Below are 25482 nucleotides of genomic sequence, written 5' to 3' on the forward strand. Positions count from 1 at the left end.
CGAAATACTATAAAAAAGTATTTTTAGAAGAAAAGTCTTGAATAAGCAACTTAATCAAAAAAGAAACGATGAAATCTTTGACAAGGATACACAAGAAACTGTAGCAAAGACTTTGGCTGCATTCGAAAACATGTTGTCTCATGCCTTAATGCAGCATTTGTGCACAAAGGTTCCTCACAAAACTCATTTCAGACAGACTTTTGAGGCAGTAACAGCAAAATAGAGCGAGCTTTGGTGAAAATTAAGCTAATTTTTAATTACTACAATTGTAATTTCTCGCTAGAAATTACATCAGAAGTGTAAAATGTTGCCAAAAAAGTACATTTACACACAAACTGACCACCAACCGCAACTTTCCGATCCCATCTTTATTTTCTAGCTCAACTGTCAAGGAATGGAAAGCACATGATTGTTGGATATCAAAGGCAGAGAAGGATACATCTATGCTGCCTTCAGAAATCCATCAGATGAAGGAGACAGGAAGTGAAGCAAACATTGGATTCGAATGCCTAAGACAGTTTAAAAACTGACTACACGTGGCACAAAACGAACTGGCAAAGACAAGAGGGTAAAGGGTGAAGAGCACAATAAATTGGGAGGAAAGCACACAAGGCATAGGTGAGGCAAACGAGGACTAGACAAGTAGTGTGTTCCACTTGATGCTGCGTGGCGCAGACCGATTGGTGTGTGACATCAAAGTACCGCATGATTAATTCGAAAGCATATGGAGCCTTCTGCTCTCTAATCGCTCTCGCGATACTTTGACGTCACACACTGACCGGTCCTAAAGCACAAGGCAAACATTAAACAAAGACAAGACAGACAGAGCTGCCAGGGCAGAACCCTGACACGAAACGCTGGTATTTACTGGAACGCATGGGAAACAATCACCAAAACCCAAGTGTTGAATGGCACACAAGAGCAGTTAAACCGGATTCTCCAGCTCAGCACTGACATGCTTGCTTGATTTTTTCGAAACAAGAAATCTTTTGAAACAAGAAAAACATGATATGTGAACATTAAAGGCTCTGTGGTGAATCTATGGATGAAACCTGTGGGAATGCAAATTTATTAAAATAGGTTTACATTGAATTTAGCATGTTATGGTTAGATTATCCGAGTTTTCTAGCAAAAGACTCTGGTCAGTCCTGTTTTACTGAAACTCTTGGAGTTTGTGTTTAAGCAAGAAAGTCCAGCCAGTCCTGTACTTGGGTCTCAGTGTTTGAATAGATATGCTGAGTGGATTAGGGTGGGCAATGCTCTCAGTCTAAAACCGGTTCCTAAACCTGTCTTTTTCGGTTCCTGCCCTTAAATGTTATACTGCAGAACATTACAATCAGACACCATCCTCTGTTAATGATGTTTATTAGGACTGATGTTTCACTGGAGAATGGAAATGTGACAATTTTCTCACACTGTACAGTGTGCACACAACAGGGACAGAATAGGACACAAAGACCAGTGCGGAGCCCTGGGAAGAACTGAACGCAACAGGCTTCGGGGGTGAACCCATGGGTGAAGACATTTCCTCATAGGTTTCCCTCCTCAGTAGCTTATCCCCACCTCACTGGTCCATAGGTGTCAAAACAATTAAGAAATAGGGAAAGAATGAAACAACAACAGCAGACTATAAAAGCCATACAACCCTAGTGTTTGAAGAATCCGTGTATCATTCGTTCAGTCGTTTTTTGAATTAATACTGAAAGTAGAAACATTTGAAAACGGTTCCTTTTTCGTTTTTTCATTTTTTCCAAAAAACGAAAAACAAGAATTCAGCTGGATTTTTCGTTTTTCGTTCTCAGTTAGAAAAATGAATAAACAGCTTGAATATTCGATTTCTACACGTGGGCGGGAATTAAACGCCCATTTCCTCTGATTTGTCAGCCGAAGATCAAACTGTTCCGTCATCAGTTCTGCACAGCAGAATAAGAGTCCTCCGTTGTGCGGATTCTTAACACATTTATTGCAACTACATTTAATCTTTTTCTCATCAAACAACCAGACTAACGAATGTCTCGACACAACCCGTACCGGGGAATAGACTAGATAGGGCTTTCTGGTCCGTGTACTTTTTGGTCATTTCATTTCCTGTTTGGAATGGAATAACGAGAAATGAAAACCAGCTCGTTTATTCGTTTTTTAGTTAAGTTTAAAAAACGAAAAATTTGATTTTGGCTCGATTTTTCATTTTTCGTTTGTAGTTTAAAAATCGGATTATGGGTTCGATATTTCATTTGCACACGTGGGCGGCGCTGAAACGCCCCTTTCATCTGATTGGCCAAAACGCTCCGCCTTCAGTAAGCTACGAGCTTTTCTTTCTGTCAGGCAGAGAGTCAGTACGAGTGCGGCACTGCCACTGACAAATGCACTTTAATAAAATAATGTCTGAAATCACCACTCACTGTTAACTACGCACAATATTTGAAGCAGAAATATGTTGCTGGTTCACGTTCGTGCTGCTGCGACTTGCAAGCGACCCCAATAATGTGAGCCAAAGTAGGCTATATGACAGATTATTTTAGCATCATGTATTTCCCATTGATAAATACAGTGCAAATAGTTCCGTCTCTTTGAATAAAAGGGAAGTGGAAATAAAAATCAACAATAGGGTGAACGGTATGATAATATGTCTGTAACATTTAGGCTAGCACTCTTGTCTTTTATTTAAGGCAGACAGGGGTGTTACACGTGTGACACATGTATGCAGCATGCTATAAATAATTTTTAAAATTTAATAGAAATAAAGTTTATATTTATGAATATAAACATGTGTAGCCTACTCAGTTCACATGAAAAGAAAGACAGAAAAGAGAGTAGCTAGAATCACTGAACGTACATTAATACTGACAAAATTACCAGGTTTGGGATTAATTAAAATCATGTAAATTGAAGAGCATGGCATAGCTTTAAAATGTTATTAGTTTTATTATAAAACTAATACAATTTTATTACATACTGAATTGGTCGATGTTTCTCTGAGTTTTCTTTATTATGTTGGCTTAAGAAAGCCAGCATATTTGAACATTATTATTATTATTATTATTATTAGTATGAGAAATTGACTCCGCCTAGAACTTTAATGCTTCACCAATCTCAGCTCAGACCTTCAGACTGGTCTGACTCGCTTATATCTTTTCTAACTGGTCAGACTTTACTTTCCCAAAAAATCCATTGACTTTATCTGAGCAATGAAGGCCGTACTACTTAATGCTGTCCACTAGAGGGGGCGACAGGATAATAAGTCTTTTCTACTCTCTTTCCCTGTTTGCATCAGTTTAAATGACAATTTATTTCATTCATAAATAGGCCATATCCACTCTCTAGTTTATTTTAAGATACTGTTATTCACACTGGTTTTTGCATTTAATGTTTGTCCATCTGGAACTTTTATTTGTCATGAGCTCTATATTTTAAGATGTAGCCAAAAAATATTATTCAACAACACAAACTGTTTTTACTCGGCAAATATGTTTTCCTTTCAAGTATAGGCTATAGCCTACAAGTTATCCTGCTTTTTGCCATGGCTTTGCAAAACAAACAATATTTTGTCCACACAAGATGTTTAAAAACCCTGCATTTTTGTGAAGACGAGCGCATAAAGGCACATCTATCTATCTGTCTCTCTGTCTGTCTGTCTGACTGAGCTTCCTTTGAGAAAAATAGCAGACCCCCTTTTTTAAACTTATTTAAAACGGTGGTCTGCTATATTTCACAAAGGAAGCCCATTTGTGCGGTCGTTGGCGTTATACGAGAAGGTCGACATTCTGAATATGAGCCTACTGTAAAATTAGATGTCTTAAAAATGCGGATTGATCATTGCAGAGTTATTCCAGACGCCTCTCGGTGCTATTCGCATTGGAATTGTGTAATCACAGATTATGAACAGATGTTTTACACAACAAGGATATATTCCCATTGGGTTGTTGGGTTTTCAACTTTAGACATAATTTTTTTACTTTTATAGCTACTGTACAAACTGTGTTAAACTTAGCTAATGTAACAGTTATGGGTAGGTCATCTACGCACGTTACGGACATATCATGGTACAGTTCAGCCTATTATTGATTTTTATTTCCACTTCCCTTTTATCCAAAGAGATATTTTAACTATTTGCACTGTATTTATCAATGGGAAATACATCATGCTAAAATAATCTGTCATTTACTGTGGCTCACATTAATGGAGTCACACTTGCAAGTCGCAGCAGCACGAATTACGTGACCAGCAACATAGTCTGCTTCAAATATTGTGCGTTGTTAACAGTGAGTGGTGGTTTCAGACATTATTTTACAGAAAGAAAAGCTCGTAGCTTACTGAAGGCGGAGCGTTTTGATATAGTATGACCAATCAGATGAAAGGGGCGTTTCAGCACCGCCCACGTGTGCAAATGAAATATTGAACCCATAAACCGATTTGTAAACCACAAACGAAAAATGAAAAATCGAGCCAAAATCTCATTTTTCGTTTTTTAAACTAAACTAAAAAACGAATAAACGAGCTGGTTTTCATTTCTCGTTATTCCATTCCAAACAGGAAATGAAATGACCAAAAAGTACACGGACCCTTTCTTCTGTGTAGACCAGGAGTTCTCAAGTGCCAGGGGGTCCGTGAAATAATTAGCTATTTTCCGTATTAAGTCACGGTTTTTATTTTATTTTATTTTTTTAACATGAAGCACGCTGTGATTAATCTTAATGTTGACCTTCAAAAATATATAGGCGCGCCAAGAAGGCTATTGGTTGTAGGCTATTTTGGTTAATTTTTGGTGTGCGACAGAAATAATATAATAATCATTTATAATAATAATTATTCTTATATAATAATTTCAAAGGCATGATATGTTGTAGTCATTTTGAAAGTACACAAATAGACATATAAATGTTACTGTTTCGAATGAGAGTAGAAACGACAGTAGGCCTAGCTATTGAGCAACACATCCAAGTGATGTCGGGTGTCGCAGCCTGTTCGTTATTAAAATAAAACACAGTCAACCAAACATATAAAACGTTATTCTGCTTAATTGGTCTGTTGACATTCCAAACTAATTTCCCTTGCTGTGGAGATGCTGATTCACGTGTACATTGGGACTCGAATGAAGTAGGCTACGAAGCCTTCTTTACATTATTAATTAGCATCCAAATGTTACATTGCAAATATGGATAAGCTACTGGACGAATGAGAGATGCCCGAAACCAACGTCTGCTCTGTTTCAGTTTCTCGTTAAAATACGCATATTTTATGTTATTAATAGTGTTTATAATGTTAATGTTGTATTTTATTTACCGGTCTTTTTACACTATTTATGAATATGCTTTTTTTTACAACGATGTGACGCACGTCCTAAAAGGCCAATTTATACTTCTGCGTCGAGTGTACGCCGTAGTGTACGTCGTAGGCTACGCACGTAGGCGACGCCGTCGTGAGCATTTATACTTCTGCGAATGTCTGTGTTGCTCTGCAGTTACACCGCCGAAACGCTAGTTGGCGCGGGTGGGTTTTAAAGGGATAGTTCACTTTGAAATTAATTTTTGGTATGTTTTAGCTTACCTCAAGGGCATCCAAGATGTAGGTGTCTTTTTTTCCGCAGTAGTTTCAATTTTGATATTTTTAGGTCAAACCGTTCTTGTCTGTCAGTCATATAATGCAGGTCGATGGTCATTATCTCAAAACACAAGCACAGAGTCCAAATTAAAACAATTCCCCGTCGTCCAAATTAAACGATTCCCCATCGTAAGTAGCCTACACATTGATGGCCCAAGACACGAAACGAGCGGTTTGTGTGAGAAAACGAACAGTATAAATATCGTTTTTACCTCTTATACGCATATGAAACAAAGTAAAGAGGCTGCACTATGCATATAAAACGTTTATTTTGCACAAACGCGTTTCGGCGTGTGCCTTCTTCAGTGTGCAATCAGGGAAGCTTGTGACCAATCTTAAATACCCACACCCATTATCATTGACACACCCATCATCGTCATCATCATCAAATAATAATATTAAAGTGATACCGGGACCAATGGTGTCACTATATACTGCAATATAATACTCATAATACATAAAGAGTTTTAACACATTCAATACACATGTGGTATTAACCTGCATTTATAAGAAGCAGCTTAGTGTCAGATCTTCATTCATCCCATGCGGGATGCAAGTGTTCAAATTAAAAATATGCCAAGCCTCTCGCTGCAAGAGGAGGTTCTCACGGTCTCCACCTCTTGGAGGCCGATTAACCAGCTCCAAGCCCATAAATTTGAGCATGTTGGCATTATGTCCCACAGAATTAAAATGTCTTGCAACTGATGATTTATCGTCATTCTTTCTGATGGCACATTTGTGTTCGAAAATTCGGGTTTTCAATTGTCGCTTTGTTTTGCCCACATAAAATAAACCACAAGGACACGTTAGTAGATACACAATAAAAGTTGATAGACATGTGATTCTGCCCTTTATTTTATACACCCTGCCTGTTTTGGAATGACTAAGAATGACGATAAATCATCAGTTGCAAGACATTTTAATTCTGTGGGACATAATGCCAACATGCTCAAATTTATGGGCTTGGAGCTGGTTAATCGGCCTCCAAGAGGTGGAGACCGTGAGAACCTCCTCTTGCAGCGAGAGGCTTGGCATATTTTTAATTTGAACACTTGCATCCCGCATGGGATGAATGAAGATCTGACACTAAGCTGCTTCTTATAAATGCAGGTTAATACCACATGTGTATTGAATGTGTTAAAACTGTTTATGTATTATGAGTATTATATTGCAGTATATAGTGACACCATTGGTCCCGGTATCACTTTAATATTATTATTTGATGATGATGACGATGATGGGTGTGTCAATGATAATGGGTGTGGGTATTTAAGATTGGTCACAAGCTTCCCTGATTGCACACTGAAGAAGGCACACGCCGAAACGCGTTTGTGCAAAATAAACGTTTTATATGCATAGTGCGGCCTCTTTACTTTGTTTCATATGTGTTATATAAGGCCAGCACTCTGAAAATCTAAAAAAACATAGAGTGAAGCCTGCTCCCAACCCTATTACCTCTTATACGCAGCCATGTCGAAAGTGATCTGATCTGACGTGTACGCAGACTGGTGCATAGAGATATACACTAGATGTCGCCTTAAAGACATTCGTTCCAATGAACTGCCGTAGACAAGGCGACAGCTAGTGTGTATATATCTATGCACCAGTCTGCGTACACGTCAGATCAGATCACTTTCGACATGGCTGCGTATAAGAGGTAAAAACGATATAAATACTGTTAGTTTTCTCACACAAACCGCTCGTTTTGTGTCTTGGGCCATCAATGTGTACTTACGATGGGGAATTGTTTAATTTGGACGACGGGGAATTGTTTTAATTTGGACTCTGTGCTTGTGTTTTGAGATAATGACCATCGACCTGCATTATATGACTGACAGACAAGAACGGTTTGACCTAAAAATATCAAAATTGAAACTACTGCGGAAAAAAAGACACCTACATCTTGGATGCCCTTGAGGTAAGCTAAAACACACCAAAAATTAATTTCAAAGTGAACTATCCCTTTAATGTTCCACTGTGTTTACATTCCTCGCGGCTGTTATGAGTTTAGGTTTCTACGAGCAATGGCGACTGAAGGAGTCATACAGATGGCTGTATTTCCGCACTTCTTCAAGCAATCTCTCGGTCACTTGGTCTATTTCCATGGCTCTTTACTGATCTTCGGAATTTAAAAATGGCGGGCAGGCGGTGCAGAGTGCAGAAGATCATTCCGGAAATGCGTAGCAGCTAGGAGGAAACGCGATGCCATCCAGCCGACCAATCACAGATCTTGCGGTCCGCGTCGCCGCGACGCGTAGTTACATTTTTGAGGAGGTGCGCGTCAGGGTACGGCGAAGGGTACGACGTATGGTACACGTCAATGCGTATGCTACGCCGTACCTTCTATGCGCACCCTCTCAACATGACCCGGCGCGCCACGCACAAGCGCGCATCCTAGAGATATAAATTATAATACATTTTAATAAAACACAAGAGCGATTTTAATAAAACACAAAATATATATTTAATTACTGGGCGAGGGCGACAATGATAGGCTAACAGCCGTCATTTATCCTACCCATATAGCCAGCTGATGCAAAGCATAGGTGAATTTATATACACAGAAGAAAGCCCTATCTAGTCTATTCCCCGGTACGGGTTGTGTCTGGTGGTTTGATGAGAAAAAGATTAAATGTAGTTGCAATAAATACGTTAAGAATCCGCACAATGGAGGACTCTTATTCTGCTGTGCAGAACTGATGACGGAACAGTTTGATCTTCGGCTGACAAATCAGAGGAAATGGGCGTTTAATTCCCGCCCACGTGTAGAAATCGAATATTCAAGCTGTTTATTCATTTTTCTAACTGAGAACGAAAAACGAGAAATCCAGCTGAATTCTTGTTTTTCGTTTTTTGGTAAAAAATGTAAAAACGAAAAAGGAACCGTTTTCTCATTTTTCTATATTCAATATTAATTCAAAAAACGACTGAACGAATGATACACGGATTTTGAAGAAATACTGCTCTGTTTTCTGTTTTCTTTCTTCCTCTGTACAGATACCACTTGATGGCTGGTTCCAAAATTCCATATGCAGCGACGTCTCACCTGCATATGAAGCCACAACCTCAAGAAGACCACTAGACCCACTGCTGAACGAACTATCCCAAAAGAAAAAGAAAAAAATACACAACGCAGAAACTTCACGGACCCTAATTGCATGTTTTGTTTCTGTGTCAGCATGCAATTACAGATGAACAACACAGATCATGCTTGTGCCTGTAACTTTTTCAAGTTACAAGAATGAACTTTTAAGTGTACTTTGATCAAAGTTAGACTTAAAACCACTATACGATCAAATGACTTATGGAAGAATGAAGTCTATGCATGAATATTGCTATTCTGCCGTTTCTTTGTTTTCTACAGGAAACAGATTTCACAGCTATTCAGGCGCCATGGACTTTCAAGACTTCCACTCTTATGCTACATGGTTTTTGTGCAATCATGTAGTTTATACGACATTTTACACCCTGCGTCGTATGTGTCAACAGTTATGGTTTTGAGAAGAACTATGACACTATGACACAGAATAAGTTATATGTGCCTGTGACGATCAAAAGTTACAAGAATGAACTTTTAAGTGTTTAAATTTGTATATTATGTGAGAGTTTTTTTAAGAACTCTCAAACGGGGGACTGAAGGGTTACAAATTTAAGAATCTATTTCAAATATGCTTCCGTACATAACATCATGGTAAAGAATCTTTTAAGGTTAAGATCTCAGCAAAGTTGCATTTCCTGTTCTCTCCTTATTGTCTTTAATGGCTCTTCGAGCCCCAGTTTCACTCAGACTGATGGGATTAGCACACGAATGATTCACTGATTATACTTCAGATAATGTTGGAAGTATTGCAGCCACGTACAGCGGAGTTCTCAATAAAGAATAACTTCTGTTGAACGCGATCCCAACTGTCTCCTGGTCTTGCGTCGAAGAAAGAAAACTTTCCAACAAACCAGACTGAATAGATCCGACAATGTAAACTGAAGTGTCGAGGTAAACTGTACACAGTGCTGGGTAGATTACTTACAATCTCGGACCATATTGATATACAAAGAGAAAGAAAATATATTCCATTCTTTGTTATGTTTTAGCCTACATTACGTTAGGGTTTCTCAGACTGGAGTTTGTGATGGAACTGCAGGGGTTTCTGAGTTTAATGAAAACCTATTAAGTAATTAAATCATAAACATTTTAAATTAAAATAAATATATTTTTTAATAAAAACAATACAAATAAAACACTATAATAATTTTTTTTATTGGTTTGGCTGCATGTCCTGTGACCTTTAACGGCATCAAAGAACCGTGAACTTACCGGTAATTTAATAATAAAAAATAAAAAATGTATTGACTTAATTTTATTATTAACCTAACTTAAAAATTTAAATCTCAGGGGGTACTTCAAGTGAATATATTAGGTCAAAGAAATTTCAGTTGACAAAAAAGTTGGGGAATCCCTGCATTGGATGTAAATGAAATTATATGAATTTGTACATTTTAATGTGTTTGAAAGACAAAAGCTTTCCAAAGACATTAATGCATGGTTAAATAAGTCACTGAAACTTAGTAATAATTAAAATAATAATTAATGTGTGAATCAGGAGTTGATTACATGCAATGGCAACATATGCAAGTTGATAACACTTTAGTTTAGGGTCCAATTCTTATTAATAACTAACTATTAACTACGACTTTTGCCTCAATAAACTCCTAAATACTACTTATTAATATTAGTAGTTGTTAAGTTTAGGTATTGGGTAGGATTAAGGATGTAGAATATGGTCATGCAGAATAAGGAATTAATATGTGTTTTAAAAGTACTTATAAACAGCCAATATAGCAATACGCATGCTAATAAGCAACAAGCTAATAGTGAGAATTGGACCCTAAACTAAAGTGTTACCCACCGAAATGATTTCTGTGATAAAATGCTGTGTGGGTCTCAGTTTTCAGTTATAGTCACGACTAACGGCTGGTCTGTGTGTAATTCCACAAACCTGGAAGACCTTCTGAACGTATATAAGCAGTAGGCATTTTATAGAAAGGAAAATTTAACAGATTAAAGAAGTAGGGAGAATCAATGAATTATGAATATTTGACTGCCACTGTGAGACTAACATGTAATCAATAAAAAAGTAGTCTGATTACAAGTATTTTAAAATGTAATCTAATTACAAGTGCTTAATTTTTGGATTCTGATTACGTAATCCAGATTACATGTAATCAGTCACTACCCAGCTCTGACTGACGGTAATTACAAGCGTTTAACACAGCACCACCTCTAAAAAAAATTGCCATGCACTTCAATTCCTAACACTTTAAATATTTATTATTAAAGTTACTATTATTAAAGGGTTAGTAATTACTGACAGAATGTTCATTTTTGGGTGAACTAACCCTTTAAATAAAAATGATTATATTACAGCAATAAAAATCTAATTACATTACCACTGAGAATAAAAAAAATAAAAAAATAAAAAAATTAAATGTGTTACGAAAGATTCACTGGAGGCAAGCTGGTTGAGAACCCAAACGCAACTTTAATAACAAAACAATTCATAAACAAGATCAAACATAAAACAAAAGCGTAGCATTAAACTAGAAAACAAGAAACTAGATCTGGGACATAAAACAAACAATATTCAACAAGAACACATGGCAAACATGAGGGCTTAAATACAGACTAATTACAAAACAAGGAACACCTGTGAACAATGATCGGACGATTAACCAATGACAAGACACATGGCAGGATCACATGACAAACAGGGAATCACATGACAAGACACAGAAACATGACAATGATAAGAAAACCCAAACCGTGACAAAATGGATGTATTAAGAGTAATATCTGCATATTATTTTCATGTCAGTTCTCAAACAAAACTTTAAATCATCAGAGTAAATCAGCAAGTAATAAATAATTTTAAAAATAAGTTTTTACATGTAACACTTGTTTAATTGTTCCTGAGGATATGTGCATGATGCAAATGGTTTCACTTGAAAGAAACAAATAAAATGCTCTCACACACACATTTTAATTTGTAAACTGATGTAAAGTGAACCAGTACACCAAAGTAACATGTTTTTTTATTGCTGTCAGAAACATAATATGAGGAATATTTGGGATGTTTCCACCTCAGCATGGTTGGCTGGATGAATAAATATCTGTCCAATAAGAAGTCATCTGATTTGTGTTTTCTGTAAGTATTGCTATTAGTTTAGAATAGTAACAGCGATTGTACTGCAGTAGTCTCACCACAAACAGTTCGATGTTTGGCGGTTTGGTGGGGACGATACCTAAATGCTCCAAACACATTCCAAGATATGCATCCTCGATATATATGGGCTTAACTTCCCTTGCTCCCTGTAGAATCTTTTGTGGGAGGTCCATAGAAATAATGTAACACATGCCGAGAGGATATGGAGGAAATGTGTCCCTGGAGAACACGTCGTAGGGGAGAAAAAACCTGTTGGATGGGTCTCGTATTACAATGCTGTTATCCCACACCAACCCGGTCATATAGTTGTGTTGTACTGAGTTCAAACTCACAAGCATATTTATTAGGTTGTTCATGTTGAGGAGCACGTCGGCATCCACTTTCACCGCGTAGGACGCCTGTTGACAATTTTTGCTGAGCCATTCCAGCATCACCATGGTTTTAATGGTCAGATTCCTGTAGGAATCCTGGAAGTTGCTCTGCAGAAGGTCTTTATATTGTTGGCTCTCATTCCGGAGTTTCTCTTGCAATATCTCTTCATCGTTTCCACTGTGCAAGCCTATAAGAAACAGAACCAGCACCACTTTGTCCCCAAAAACCTTTTGTTTACCCCACGTATTCCTGATGCCATTGCGTGCATCAACGTCCCCAGGGGGCACGGGGACAATTGCCACCAAGTAGGGCTTTTGTTGTTCACATATATCTGGCTGGTCAATTATGATTTCGTATTTTCTGGGGTAAGCAACATAGTAAATCCCTGATACTTCCTGAAAAGGTTCCTCGGTTGGTTCTTCTGTCCTTTCCAACCACTTTTTTGTCAAAGGGATATAAGTGAAATAGAGCAGTAAAGATGTTCCTGAAACCAGGAGACAAAGCAGTAACCCCTTCTTTAAGGACATCTTTGTGAACGAGGCACAACTGAAAGAGCACAAAAAGAGACTAGGTCAATGACAAAGTTACATTTAATGACTCGGAAATGGCGTAACCATCAAGTAAAAATAAATAAATGATTTGCATGTTGCACCTTGAATGTGTTGGAAATATTATTGTATTTTATTCTTGAATGCCATTACGTTTTGGGGAAGTACCACATGATGTTATCTGATTATTTTAAGAAACTAACTGACCTTTTCACACAGTCGTGAGGGTCTGCAGGGGTCACACTGTTGTCACGTTGCTGAACCTTTATCTTTATCTGAAGATAGACATGAGACTGTCAGGTGTTAAACAGTAAACTTACTCCTGCATTTGAGATGATGGCTGAAATCCAATGCCTCTCATTAAAAACCCAAGGTATCAAGTTTGACGACATATTATAGACCTTATTCACAGCAGAGCCATCTTTGATTTTTAACCAGGAAGAAAAGTGAGGCTATGAGGGATAGACAGACATACATCTCTTCAGTGGGTTGCACTGTTATTTAATGTTTTTTTTGGATTGTTCTGCTGACGAAACACTGAAAAACTATATTTCCAAGAAATTTCAGAAGACAAAAAAACTCCAGACAATATGAGCTGTGGAAAATTATAAGTGATATAGGAGATTTATACAGCTTTTTACAGCGGATTCCATTGAAAACACGGTAAGTTTATCCCTCACAGCCTTGCTTTCATACCTAAACGTTCTAAACGATAGGGTGAATACAGGTAAAGTGGATTTTTTTCTCACACAGTAATTTGTCTTTGGGTTTTTTTTTTAAATATGTCCCAAATGACTTCCTCATACTAAACCATTTAAGCAGCTAAAGATCTTGACAACAACATATAGGTTCCTCGTTTTTATATATAAAATTGTTCATATTCATATATTTTCCAAGCATTTCATGCAATAAACGAACCTTTATTGTCAAAGTGGGACACCTTGTTCTTTTAAATATTAATTGTATTGATGTTTTACTAATAAACAATGTATTTGGAGGAACAAATACAGCACACAAAAAGTCAATACTTTATCAAATATATTCATTTATCTTTTTAGACTGATTTAACATCTTCCCTAATTGCTGGCCCTGACCTTTTTTCTTCATTTCCTGGATTCTGAAATGGTTTGTTATTTTATCAGTAGGCAAGTTTTAAGAGCAAATTAAACATTACACATGAACTTAATCATGTAGACTTACCGAGAACTAAAATTGTTTTCGTATTTTTACCAAAATTACGACCTACAATTTCCGCAAAAAAAAAAAAAAAAAAATTATAATTTTTTTTTAATTCGCCATTGCTTACATTCTCACATATTAATTCAAAGCGATATGTAATCTTGACAAACCCGCTACTTAAACCAGACCAAATGTTTCTTTCTTACTAATGCGCACTGTAAAGTACGGCAAAACTGTCATGTGAATTCTCGAAATGAGGAAAATAAATATATCTGCTTACATCAGTCCGCGGTTTACGGCAGCAACACCTGGTGAACAGCTCTGAAACGCGTTAATACCTGATGGCTGCGTTTTACTCCGGCCGTTTCGACAGCCAACAGCACAATAACAGAAATATTCAATAAAGTATGCCAGTCGATTCTTAAGGCAGCAAACAGGATCCTCTGTTTAAAACAAAGCAACAGGTGTGCCCTCACCCCTATAGCCACACCCGCCCACCTCAGGCTATTTTGCTCCTTCATTTATTGTCAAAGTAGGACACCTGACTAGGTCAAGGGATATCCTTCGATCACGTCGATGCCTTTAAAAAACATTATTAGACCTAATTACACTTTTAGCATACATTTAATTTAACACATTTTTTTTCTTGACAGCTTTTTTTGTGCAATTTGTTGCACACACACACACACACACACACACACACACACACACACACACACACACACACACACACACACACACACACACACACACACACACACACACACACAAAATAATAATAATAATTATTATTAAAAACTGAAGTATGGTATTTGAAATTATATTTATGTTTGAGCATCAAATTGTGATCATCATCGTTAATTATTAACACAATCTCTACATTAACAGCATCCTCAGAGTTTCAGAACAGCGTGAAACATTGCAATCAAAATCAGAATGAGAACAGACAACATACATATTTGTCATAGGCCTAGTATGTATAGCCTATAGCCTAACCAAAATTTCTGTCTGTAGGCTAGGCCTACATATTTTTAAACGATCAACAACCACTTAAAGAGATCAGATAGCGTCCTGTTTGTTTAGCAGAGCTGTGCTGCCTTCTAGTGGCTTTAAAGCCAGTATAGCTGATAAAAAAAATCCAAAGTCAAGTTCCTGTTCTGACTCTTAACGGTTGTTGTTCCGAAACAGAGAGTAAAATATGTGCAAACACTTTTCTTTTAACAATGGCCACTTTAAATCATTTATGATTTACCAGAGTTTGCAAGGCTGTTTTTGTGGGGGACAGACCCCTTTATTAATGCAATTTTATCTTAGAAGAACAGAGACTGCTATTGCTTCCCTGACAGTGATCACTCACTTTGTTAGACCCTCGGTCACCTAAACACCTACTGAATATGCCTATAAGATCCCAAAGCAGTCTTCACCATCCCCAGTCATGTGACCTTTGACTTTCACTATGGCCATTAATTGTACCGCTTAAATAAGGTCTGCTATTAACTCTGAGTGGGATATTGGTTTCCCATCTGCGGTTTTAAAATTTCTTTGCGCCCATGTTTTGGCAAAGTGGTGTACAACACCATGAGCATAATCTGTGTAAATTGTTACTGCTTTATCTTTTGTAAGTATGCTCTTGTGAGCGAAATTAGCTTGTGCCGAATAGTGACGTAGAGTATATGCTTCTATGATATTCCCATCGAGTTTTACGATTGAATACCCACAGAGAAAAACACCATAAGAAGGTTTTGAGCAAGACCCATCTAGGCTACATACTCTCCCCTCATCCAGGGGCGTATCTAACAGATCACCCCTGGAGGATTTCTTCCAAACAGTCATGTTGTCCCTGTGTTATGTCATCCAGTAACTTATTCAGTCCCTAAATAGCCAGCAATGCTTGGTTCGCTACTGACGTCGGTTTTATTGTCAAGTTAGGCGTTGCGCACAAAGTTGCTTCATACCCTGAACGTCGTTCTGCAGTCATATTTTGTGTCTGCAGGTTATGCAATATCGCATCGACTTGGTGTGAAGTGTAGGCTATATAATTAAAGGGTGCGGTGAGGTGAAGCTGGTGGTTATAGCACTGGATGTAGGGGATATATGCCTGCCAGACGTGTTGTAATATTCCAGTAGTGATGTAATCTGCATCAGGCTGCTGGAGTTCTAACAAGCCAAGATGTTCCTCTGGCACACCATTGCACACACAACGAATTATAACGGACAAATTTTCAGTGTTGCACCGCGATCCCTTGTGCCATCACTTTTTAAACAGAATGCAGCTGAATCAGCAGTGTCATATTTCTGTTTAATTTTTTTCAGAACCATGGATGCCAAAATTTCAATCACTTCATTCTGGATGGTTTTGGAAGTGTACTTTGCATTATTTTGTGGATAGGCCTACCTAATGTAATGTCAGCCAGGTATTTCTCTTTTTTCAACGTGTATTTAAACAACTTAGCAAAAGCCCCGCAGCTATGCAATATTCCTCACTGTCACATGTTTCACAATCCCCGCATAGTGGAAGCTCATTGACTGCTAAAAACTTCACAACACCTGCCATGCTTTTTATGTAATAGCGATTATGTTTCCTCATAAATATTCAATGTATTATGTAAACCTAAAACATAAATTCTGTTATCCTAAGAAATTATTTTCTGTATATTCTTCTTTCTCTTTTCTGCATTTCACCTTCTTCTGTAGCTTCTTTACTGTAAAATCCCTGTCGAATTCTTATTTTGAATTATTCTGTGACATCACATGTGGGCGGAGTCGGGACATGAACGAACAAGTTTATAGGCTTGTTCGACTTGAACCGGCGCTGCACAGACCGATCAGTGAATGACATCAAAGTACCGCGAGAGCGAATAGAAAGTAGACGGCTCCTTATGCTTTTGAATTGCTCTCGCGGTACTTTGTCATAAACCGATCGGTCTGTGCAGCGCCGGTTCAAGTCGAACAAGCCTTATATCTGCCGCTGTAACGAGACATAATTGTTTGTTTGATGTGTGTGCGTTCTTGACTACGTAAGTTTCCATCAATATACCTTAGGTGAACATGTATGTGTAAGTAGACATATGTATGTTTATTCAATGCTTTATTGTTGTTTTGTCGTGATATTTATACATGTGCTAAGAAGAGAGTTTCGATTAACAGACATTAGGCGCGTTTCTATTACAGATTTGCACAAAACTTTTGCGATTTTTTTTTCTAAATGCCGACAAAAAACTATTGCGAAATGACGGCCATTCCATTAACCGATGTATATGCGACTAAAACTTCATTTTTTCCTCTCGCGATAAGTTAAATCATTCCAAAAACCATGGCAACGGACATTGGTAGGTATATGTACTATATCCCAGCCCACTGCACTAGCCATTATTATTAATCGAAGGAGATGTAAGCGTGTTTTCCAAGCATTAATGGTAAGGAACGACCCTTATACTTGTGAGCGGCACATATGAGGTGTTTCTGGGTGTTTCTCCCTCATATCTGCTTCGAGGTCTTGATTGTGGCATTTATTTGAGGTTTAGAATCAATTATTCCTGTAATTCTTTTGTCTTATATGAATTTAATAAAGAACTATGTCTCGAATTCTGTCCAAACACACCGCGTCATCTACGGCAGGTGACCTGCAAATGCGCAAAAAATGTTTCCATTGCAGTTTTGCTAAATATTTCTTTTTCGAATTGCCTGAAAAACCACCTCATGCGAGCAGAAATTTTTTTTTACGATAAATGGGAGTTTTTGCGAAATTGACGTGTTTCCATTGGGCGTATTTTCAATTCGCAATTTCAATTTGCGCAATTTGAAGGGTAGTCGAAACGCGGCTATAGACGATCACGTTCTGTGTTTATTGCAGATGCATATATTAACCATACTGATATTGATCGCTGGAATATTTGTTTGATGTTATTATTTAGGATTCTATTTACAGTTTGAGGGTATTTTTTAAGTGATTTATCACGATTAGGCCCATTTGATCTTGTTTAGCACCAAATCTGGTGACTCTGTTCTATTACTGGAGCAAGAGCTCCGCCTAGTGGTTATTAGTTTAATTTCATTTAATACTGCAATTCCCAATTTAGTGTTACTTTATTACTGCAATATATATTTGTCAGCATTGTATTTAAATATTTGATACGTTTATTTAATTTATTTATTGTTATTCATTTATTTCAGAAACCACACACAATCACACACATAAACCTATAAACTACTTGTGGATGCTTGGGAACTGGAGCTGTCATGAACTTCTTTGCTTACAAACCTTCTGATCGAGGTTGAGGATTAGATGTTGACAAACCAGTATATCTATGCACATACATCTTTAACAAAGTGGTCCTTCGAGCCGGATGTAACATATTATCCTCATGGCAGCATCTCGGGATTATATTGAAGAACATCAGAGTCTCCGTCCTAGCAGGATCAGACGAATTCCTGGACATCAGGAGGACTTTGTACTTACTTCCCAACCACGGCAGCTCGTTTCACCCCTCTTGCAAGAGGATTTACGCCATATGCATATTAGTGAGACTTTTTCTGCTCCAGATGTGGACTATCGAACTTCAACTCCTGATAGACTTTGGACTGAGCAGTACACTGAGACTACAAGGTTATGTAGAGTTGAGGAGTGTGTTTGGAATGTTCAAGAACAACTCAAAGAACTACAAACCACATTACAAATTTCTTTAGAGCAAGGCAAAGGTTCACCACGTGTGCATCAAGATATATTAAACTCTCATGCCACAGGTGCTGGACATCAGAGGTCAGTCCCTCACTCAGGCAGTTAGCAGCAGTCCATCCAGCAACGTAGTGCCAGCTTGCCTTTTCTCTGCAGACACAAGACCAGGTACACAAAGCCCTGATACTCTTGGAATATCAAGGTACTTTTCTCAAATGATACCTGCACACTCAACCACAGGATTACCTCTGCCACAAGGTCAATCTCCAGTCCATCTGCCACCAGGGTTATTACCTCAGGCTCAACAGCCCTTGTCTCATCCAGCATCTGTCCCTGTTACAGAGCGCCATGTAGCACAACATGAGCCACGGCCCACGTCTGCTCCAGCAGGTATGATACATCAGCCATATATTCATCAACAACCTGGAGATCTTCAGCAGAAATTTCAGCCACAAGTCCAGTCCTTCGGACAACGATGCATACCCCCAATGACGTCTACGTCTACGGTGTACCGAACTGTACCGCCTGTTTATGCACTTCCTATGACCTCTGTGCAGAGCAATACTGTACATCCCAATTATGTATGACCACAGATCACACAGTCATTACCAGCATTTGCTCATCCACAGCCTCTGATGTTTCAGTACTCAGAACCTCCCCCACTGCAATCTGTGAATTACTCAGATCCATACACACAGGGCTATCGGCCTACCAGACCCCCAGAAGCAATACTTCAGCAACAGCAATATTCTGCAGCATTCTCTTCTACTGTACAGCCAGCAGTTCAAGTTCCAAGCATGGTGGATATGGCTATCACATCCTCTTATGGAAAACCTAAGCCTAAACTCATTAATTTCACCACTGATTTTGCGCTGTTAAAAAAGGGACTTGATGGCATTCTTGGCCCACATCTTCATTTGACAGAGGACTATAAATTTCAAGTTTTACTTGACCATCTCAAATTACCAGCTGCCTTCCAAATAGCAAAGAGATACATGTATGATCCCATGCCTTATACTCGAGCCATGCAAGCTTTGCAACATCGCTATGGGCAGCCCCGACAACTGGTACAGGGAGAAATTGGCAACATAATCCACACACCTCCACTGAAACCAGGGGATGCTCAAGGTTTTGAGGACTTTGCTTTATCAGTTAGCACTTTGGTTGGGCTCCTCAATACATTGGAGGGGCCTTCCAAGACTGAACTTATGTGTGGTTCCCATGTCGATAGATTGCTCACCAAGCTCACATCCTCTCATAGAGATAGTTCGTTGAATACTGTATGGCCAAGGGCATTCTCTAGAATGGCACTGATAGAACCTACACCCTTCCTGAGTTTGCAGAATGGCTAGAGAAAAAATCACAAGCGCTTCAGATATCGAGGAGAGCCGCTGGGATCTACAGTGCAGATAGACCTCGCTTTGAGAATAGAGAACAAAAACCACCAAAGCCACCAAAGGTACAATCCACAATCTACTATGGCATGGAACATGCGAAAGAGAAGCCTTCTGCCTCCTCAACATCATCTTTCCAGACAAAGGTAAAGAAACGTGAAAGTTTTAAGCCGTACTGCCCCTTCTGCAAATGTCAACAGCATTACCTCAATTCTTGTCCTGAATTTGGCAAATTAAATGTTGCACAAATAACAACATGGATAAAGGACAACAACAGATGCTGGAGGTGTGGTAGAGGACATAAGCCTTCAAACTGCACCCTGAAAAAGCCATGTTCCAATTGCGGTGAACAACATTTGTCAGTTCTCCATGAAATTGCATCCAACATCAATAAGAGTGTCCTTACTGTGAACACAGTACCCCGCACAGTTTACCTTGATCAGGTTACTCATTCTGGCCATGTCATGTTGAAAGTGGTCCAGGTCAGACTCCATTCTAGTCGATGGGTCTAAAGGACCATAATTCTTCCCACAGCAGAGCACTACCTTGATCTGGATAAGGCAGATGAATCACTTGCCCTCATAACAATTAGACAAGAGGTAGTAGAGATCCAGGGTGCATCAGTCTCATTTGAAGTGTCTGCCTCTGTGAATCCGAGCATTCGTCACAAGATACACGCTGCCTTTACGGCACAAGAGCTGAACATTGCCAAGCAATCCTGCCCTGTAGAGATTCTAAAGCACAAGTTTGCACATCTGAGAGATGTTCCTGTTTTACCTTTCAAAGAGGTACAGCCCATGCTCCTTATCGGTTCTGATTACCCACAACTCATCACACCGATAGATCCAGTACTTATGGGCCCATTAGGCAGTCCTGTGGCAGTTAGTACACGTTTGGGCTGGGCAGGAGACCCCGGGGAAGACCTAGGACACGCTGGAGGGACTATGTCTCCCGGCTGGCCTGGGAACGCCTCGGTGTCCCCCCGGAAGAGCTGGAGGAAGTGTCCAGGGAGAGGGAGGTCTGGGCATCCCTGCTTAGACTGCTGCCCCCGCGACCCAGCCCCGGATAAGCGGAAGAAGATGGATGGATGGACTTAGAAATAATGAATAGTGTTTTAAAAACTCAGTGGTTAAAATATTTTCTTTGTAATACAAACGGCTTATGGTTTACTGTTTCTTCTTCAATATTTCAGAAAGTAGGTGGCTTGGAATTTTTGATTAGATGTGATTTTGAGTTGCACAAATTACCTCTTAAATTGTCCGCATTCCATCAACAAGTTCTCCTTTATTGGAAGTTAGCTTTTTCCCACAATTTTAATCCACACAAAACCTGTATTTGGAACAATCGCTTTATCTTACACCATAACAAATCTTTATTTTATGAAAATTGGATTCAATAATATTTTTTCCCTGTTGGACATGATGGACAACTATGGTAATGTTTTCAATTACAATGATTTTTGTTTGAAACATGGATTTGTATGTCATCCTAAAGAGTTTTACACAATTGTAAATGCCATACCCCAAAACATGGTGTTACTAGTAAAGGGGATTCTTTCATACTATTCTGTGACATTCTCTCTCCCATCTCCTTCTCTGGGTGGATTATCTATTAGAGATCATAAATGCAACAACAATTATATTAGAAGTGTTTTTATTGATAGACTTCATCCAAATGGAATTAAACGTTACTATATTTTCAAAGATTTTAACCCAGAGGAGGTGAAGGAATTGAGAATGAATTATCTTACCTTTCCAAGTCTCCCTAAAGTGAAAGAAGATCTATTTTAAAAAGATAAATGACATATACCCATCTAAAGAATTCCTGAAATCGAGATTTGATAGGAGAAAACTCGTCAATTTTGTGATACGAATATTGAAACCACTGAACATATTTTTTATAATTGTAATCACTCAAAATTGTTTTGGTCTCAATTGTACAGTAAACTGTCATGTTACATGTGTAAATCCCCTTGAATACAAACAAATTAAGTTTGGTGGTCTTAAGAAAGATTGTCCACAGTACTACTTGGTTAATAATCTTTTTGAATTTGCTAAATACTTCATTCATAAATGCAGATTTTTGAATTTTTTTAATGTTATTCATTTATTTTACCTATTTTATTTAATTTTTTGTCTTTCTTGATTGTATATTTGATTTGAGACTTCGTCGCTGTTACTTATTGTATTTTGTAATTATGTTTGCCTTTTGAAAATTGTAAGTTAATATTGTTTGTTCAATACCTATTTTGTCTGTAAATTTGAATTCAATAAGAAAAGAAAAAAAAGAAGAAAAAAAACACATAGGCCTACCTTTTATCGCGTGTCGCGGCGCTGCGTGTAGTTAGGACACGGTGTTAGGCTACTTTATTTTTCAATTCTAAAAACGCGGCACACTCAAGTTAAAATAAGTTAAACTTTTAAAAGACATGTCTCGAGACCTTGCACTTTTTCCCATTCCACTGACCGCGTCTTTTTTCCGTTTTTCAAAGTAAAACCGCTTTCTGTGTGAACCAGCCCTAAGAAGCAGAAATAGCCAATTCAATATTTCTGACTAGACTTACGCAAATACAGCTCTATGTTGATTCCAGGTAAGATAACCATCTCATGTGAAACTAAACCACACATGTTAGACTAGACACCACACTGAGCAGAAAACGGAAAAAAAACAAATTACATGTCTAGCCCAGATATAGACATAGGCTACATTTGTCAGAGTAGAAGTAGGCCTATACTAAATGGCTGGTCTGAATAGAATATTTGAATATGAGTATAACTATGAGTATATGATTTTAAACGATGCAATAGACAAAAAGCATAAATGTATCAATGCAAGAATAATGTTTGAAAGGATTAATCATAGAAATAACCTTAGAGAATAATCATAATAATCATACGCATATTTGTTTTCTTATACACCACGTTTAACAAGATTTCTTTTTTAATATGAATTAGTACACTGTAACGGGTTTCTGTAATTTGAAAAGTATTTTACTGTAATATGTACAGTAAGATACTGTAAAATATGCATACAGTATGTTACAGTAAACAGCAAAGGATTATGGGAAAATATATGGTCACTACTGTCATTCTTACCTACTGTAAATCAATTTACAGTAGTGAACTTGCCCGCGAAAAACTGTCCAATGGCAAGAGAGATTTCCTTTCAAGTGTTTTTTTTTTTTTTTTTTTTGACGGGTTGAAGTGGCAGTTAATGCACGGACAAAAAATCATGTACCAGTAACTCACCAAAAAGGTTAGTATATTATTTCTATTTTATGTAAAACAAACATTTCCAAATGTTTTTACTTATGTTGACAGCAAACTAACATGATTTATCGTTTTGTTTTCGTCTGAATGGTTTTGGTGCGCAGTCATAATGACTCTCATTTACACGAAGAGGCAGTAGAGAGGAAGGGGCAGGTACCACAGGCGAAGACTCTGGGGCTGGCAAATCTGAAGTGGGTCCAGGGAGAGTTTGGACTGGTGCAGTCATTAATGGAGTGCATCCTAGAACAAAATAGGTTTTTATATCTTTTGACGCAATCACTTAGAAACATTTAAAACTTTTCATAGGGTTACCATTTTTTAAAAGTGTTAGAGTTTCCACAAGAACACACTTAATCTCTTTTAATTCAGCCAAAATTGGTTGATTGACTCTGTCATTGCTTGTCCTTGTTGATGTTGTTGCCTCCCTGCTTGATTCCTATAATTGTAAAACATTTGTTAATACAGTTTGTATTTAGTTATTAAAGGGGTAGTTCAGTAAAAAAAATTAACTTGCTGAAAATGAACTCAACACCAGACCATCCAAGATGTAGATGAGTTTGTTTCATCATTTGTAACAGGTTTGGAGAAATGTAGCATTACATCATTTACTCACCAATGGATCCTCTGCAGTGAATGGGTGCTGTGAAAAGGTGCTGAGTCTTGTGAGAACTTTAATAAGAATCAATGTATAATTTATACAGTAAAGTCTATGTAGTGTTAGGGTTAGGGTGATACTGCTAGGGTTCTAGATTATACTGCTGCAGAAAGGATCTGGCTCTTATCCTTTTGATGCTCTTTTCAGAAACTTGTTTACTGACCGACTGTAAATAAAAAAGAATTATATAATTACAAATATAACCTTCAAATTAGCTGAAAGTGGCAATCATCTGGGTCTAACTTACCTCATATTCTTCACTGCTTTCTGATTCAGAAAGTATTCTGCTATATTTCTGGCGCTGCCCTCTCCCTAATTCTTCATTCCCTTCAGGTCTGGATCTTTTGATGGACTGATTTTTCTCAATAGAATGAAACTGCTTAAGCATGGCAGATCTAGTTCCTGAAATGATAAATAATAATTATCACAACATGCATCAATTTTATCACAGTAATGCACAGACATAGGCCTATTACAAAAACATACTTACCAACGTTTAAGATTTTTGCAGGGCTGGATTCTTCTTTGTACTGTACATCACATAAACCACCAATTTCACACCGTCCATTAATCATTTTTTCCGTTGGAAGCACATCCCATGTTGAGGGATCTTCAATCCATTGGATTAACATAAACCTCATTTTCTAAATAGGATAAAAAATAAAAACAAAAGACAATATTCAGTCAATCATATGCTCTTGATGTGTGGGCAAAACAAAGAGTATTTATCCTAATATTATATGCTTTGATGTTTAATGTAAAAAGACATGAATGTTATTTATCTTGGTTAAGGTTTTGTTAGATCTGGACCTCAATTCAGACATAGCTTCGCACCAGCCGGTGGATCTAGCCGTGTTAGTTGCGTGCCTGTATGAGTCTTGTACATTATGACAGCATGTTGCTTGAAACACAAGTTGTTTCTCGTTTATATTGCGAGGTTTACAGTGGATTTAGAACATATAAGGGCCATTTCCCTCCAAAATAACGTTTAAAACCGTTACTAAGCAACCAGCAACAGAAACGTATGTCCGAGGTATAAGCGACAGCCACTGATGATTAAGTCCATTGTGATGTTAACTACAAAAATAACGTTTAAGAAATGACTTTATTTTCTACTTATGGTGTAAGTAGTTGATAAATGTAAGACCGTTAAACATGATATATATATATATATATATAGAAAAGTAGATGACTAACGTTACTGACCAGAAATAAAAACATTTTACGCAGGTTTACACATAAATATTTCTAGATTGTGTCAAATGTTAATATAAAGAAACGTTTAAATATGTTACTTACAATTGTTTGTCACAGCTCGTCGTCTTCCAGAAAGTTGTATGATCGTCTCCTCCGACCGTTAGTGAGCAAGAATGCGCATGATTATTCAAATTATTTTAAAATGATCTTGCAGTATAAATGTTTATAATATTTAATTGTAGGGTAGACTGAGTACAGTTGAGACACTTTTTGCGTTTTGATTTTTCACACAAAAATAGATACTGAAAAGAAGTGAATTTCCACATGACATGACATTTCATTAGCTTGTAGACTATATTATCAGTCAATAATAC

The 25482-nt window shown here is 37.7% G+C and overlaps 2 protein-coding genes across 5 annotated transcripts in view; both read right to left on the bottom strand.

Annotated features, from left to right (window-relative positions):
- Positions 1 to 7873: 7873 nt before the first annotated feature.
- The window catches only part of b3galt10.1 (beta-1,3-galactosyltransferase 10, tandem duplicate 1), a 65952-nt gene continuing 48343 nt past the window's right edge, over positions 7874 to 25482 (bottom strand). The window contains exon 3 of the transcript XR_014197670.1: positions 7874 to 7957. The gene's annotated coding sequence lies outside the window, so the exon portion shown is untranslated. The remainder of the gene's footprint in view (positions 7958 to 25482) is intronic.
- On the bottom strand, positions 11119 to 21628 carry b3galt11 (beta-1,3-galactosyltransferase 11). Of its 4 annotated transcripts, none has more exons than XM_082138329.1 (3): positions 20765 to 21628; positions 12947 to 13014; positions 11119 to 12737 (listed from the first exon to the last, which is right to left on the bottom strand). In XM_082138329.1, the coding sequence occupies exon 3, from the start codon at positions 12716 to 12718 to the stop codon at positions 11738 to 11740; it is 981 nt and encodes a 326-aa protein (XP_081994455.1). In that variant the 5' UTR covers positions 12719 to 12737; positions 12947 to 13014; positions 20765 to 21628; the 3' UTR covers positions 11119 to 11737. The 4 variants fall into 4 exon arrangements, with proteins under 4 accessions (XP_081994455.1, XP_081994454.1, XP_081994456.1 ...); XM_082138328.1 differs by lacking the exon at positions 20765 to 21628 and adding an exon at positions 14199 to 14488; XM_082138330.1 differs by lacking the exon at positions 20765 to 21628 and adding an exon at positions 13940 to 14192.

Source organism: Leuciscus leuciscus, assembly GCF_965113295.1.
Source record: "Leuciscus leuciscus genome assembly, chromosome: 15".
NCBI lineage: Eukaryota > Metazoa > Chordata > Actinopteri > Cypriniformes > Leuciscidae > Leuciscus > Leuciscus leuciscus.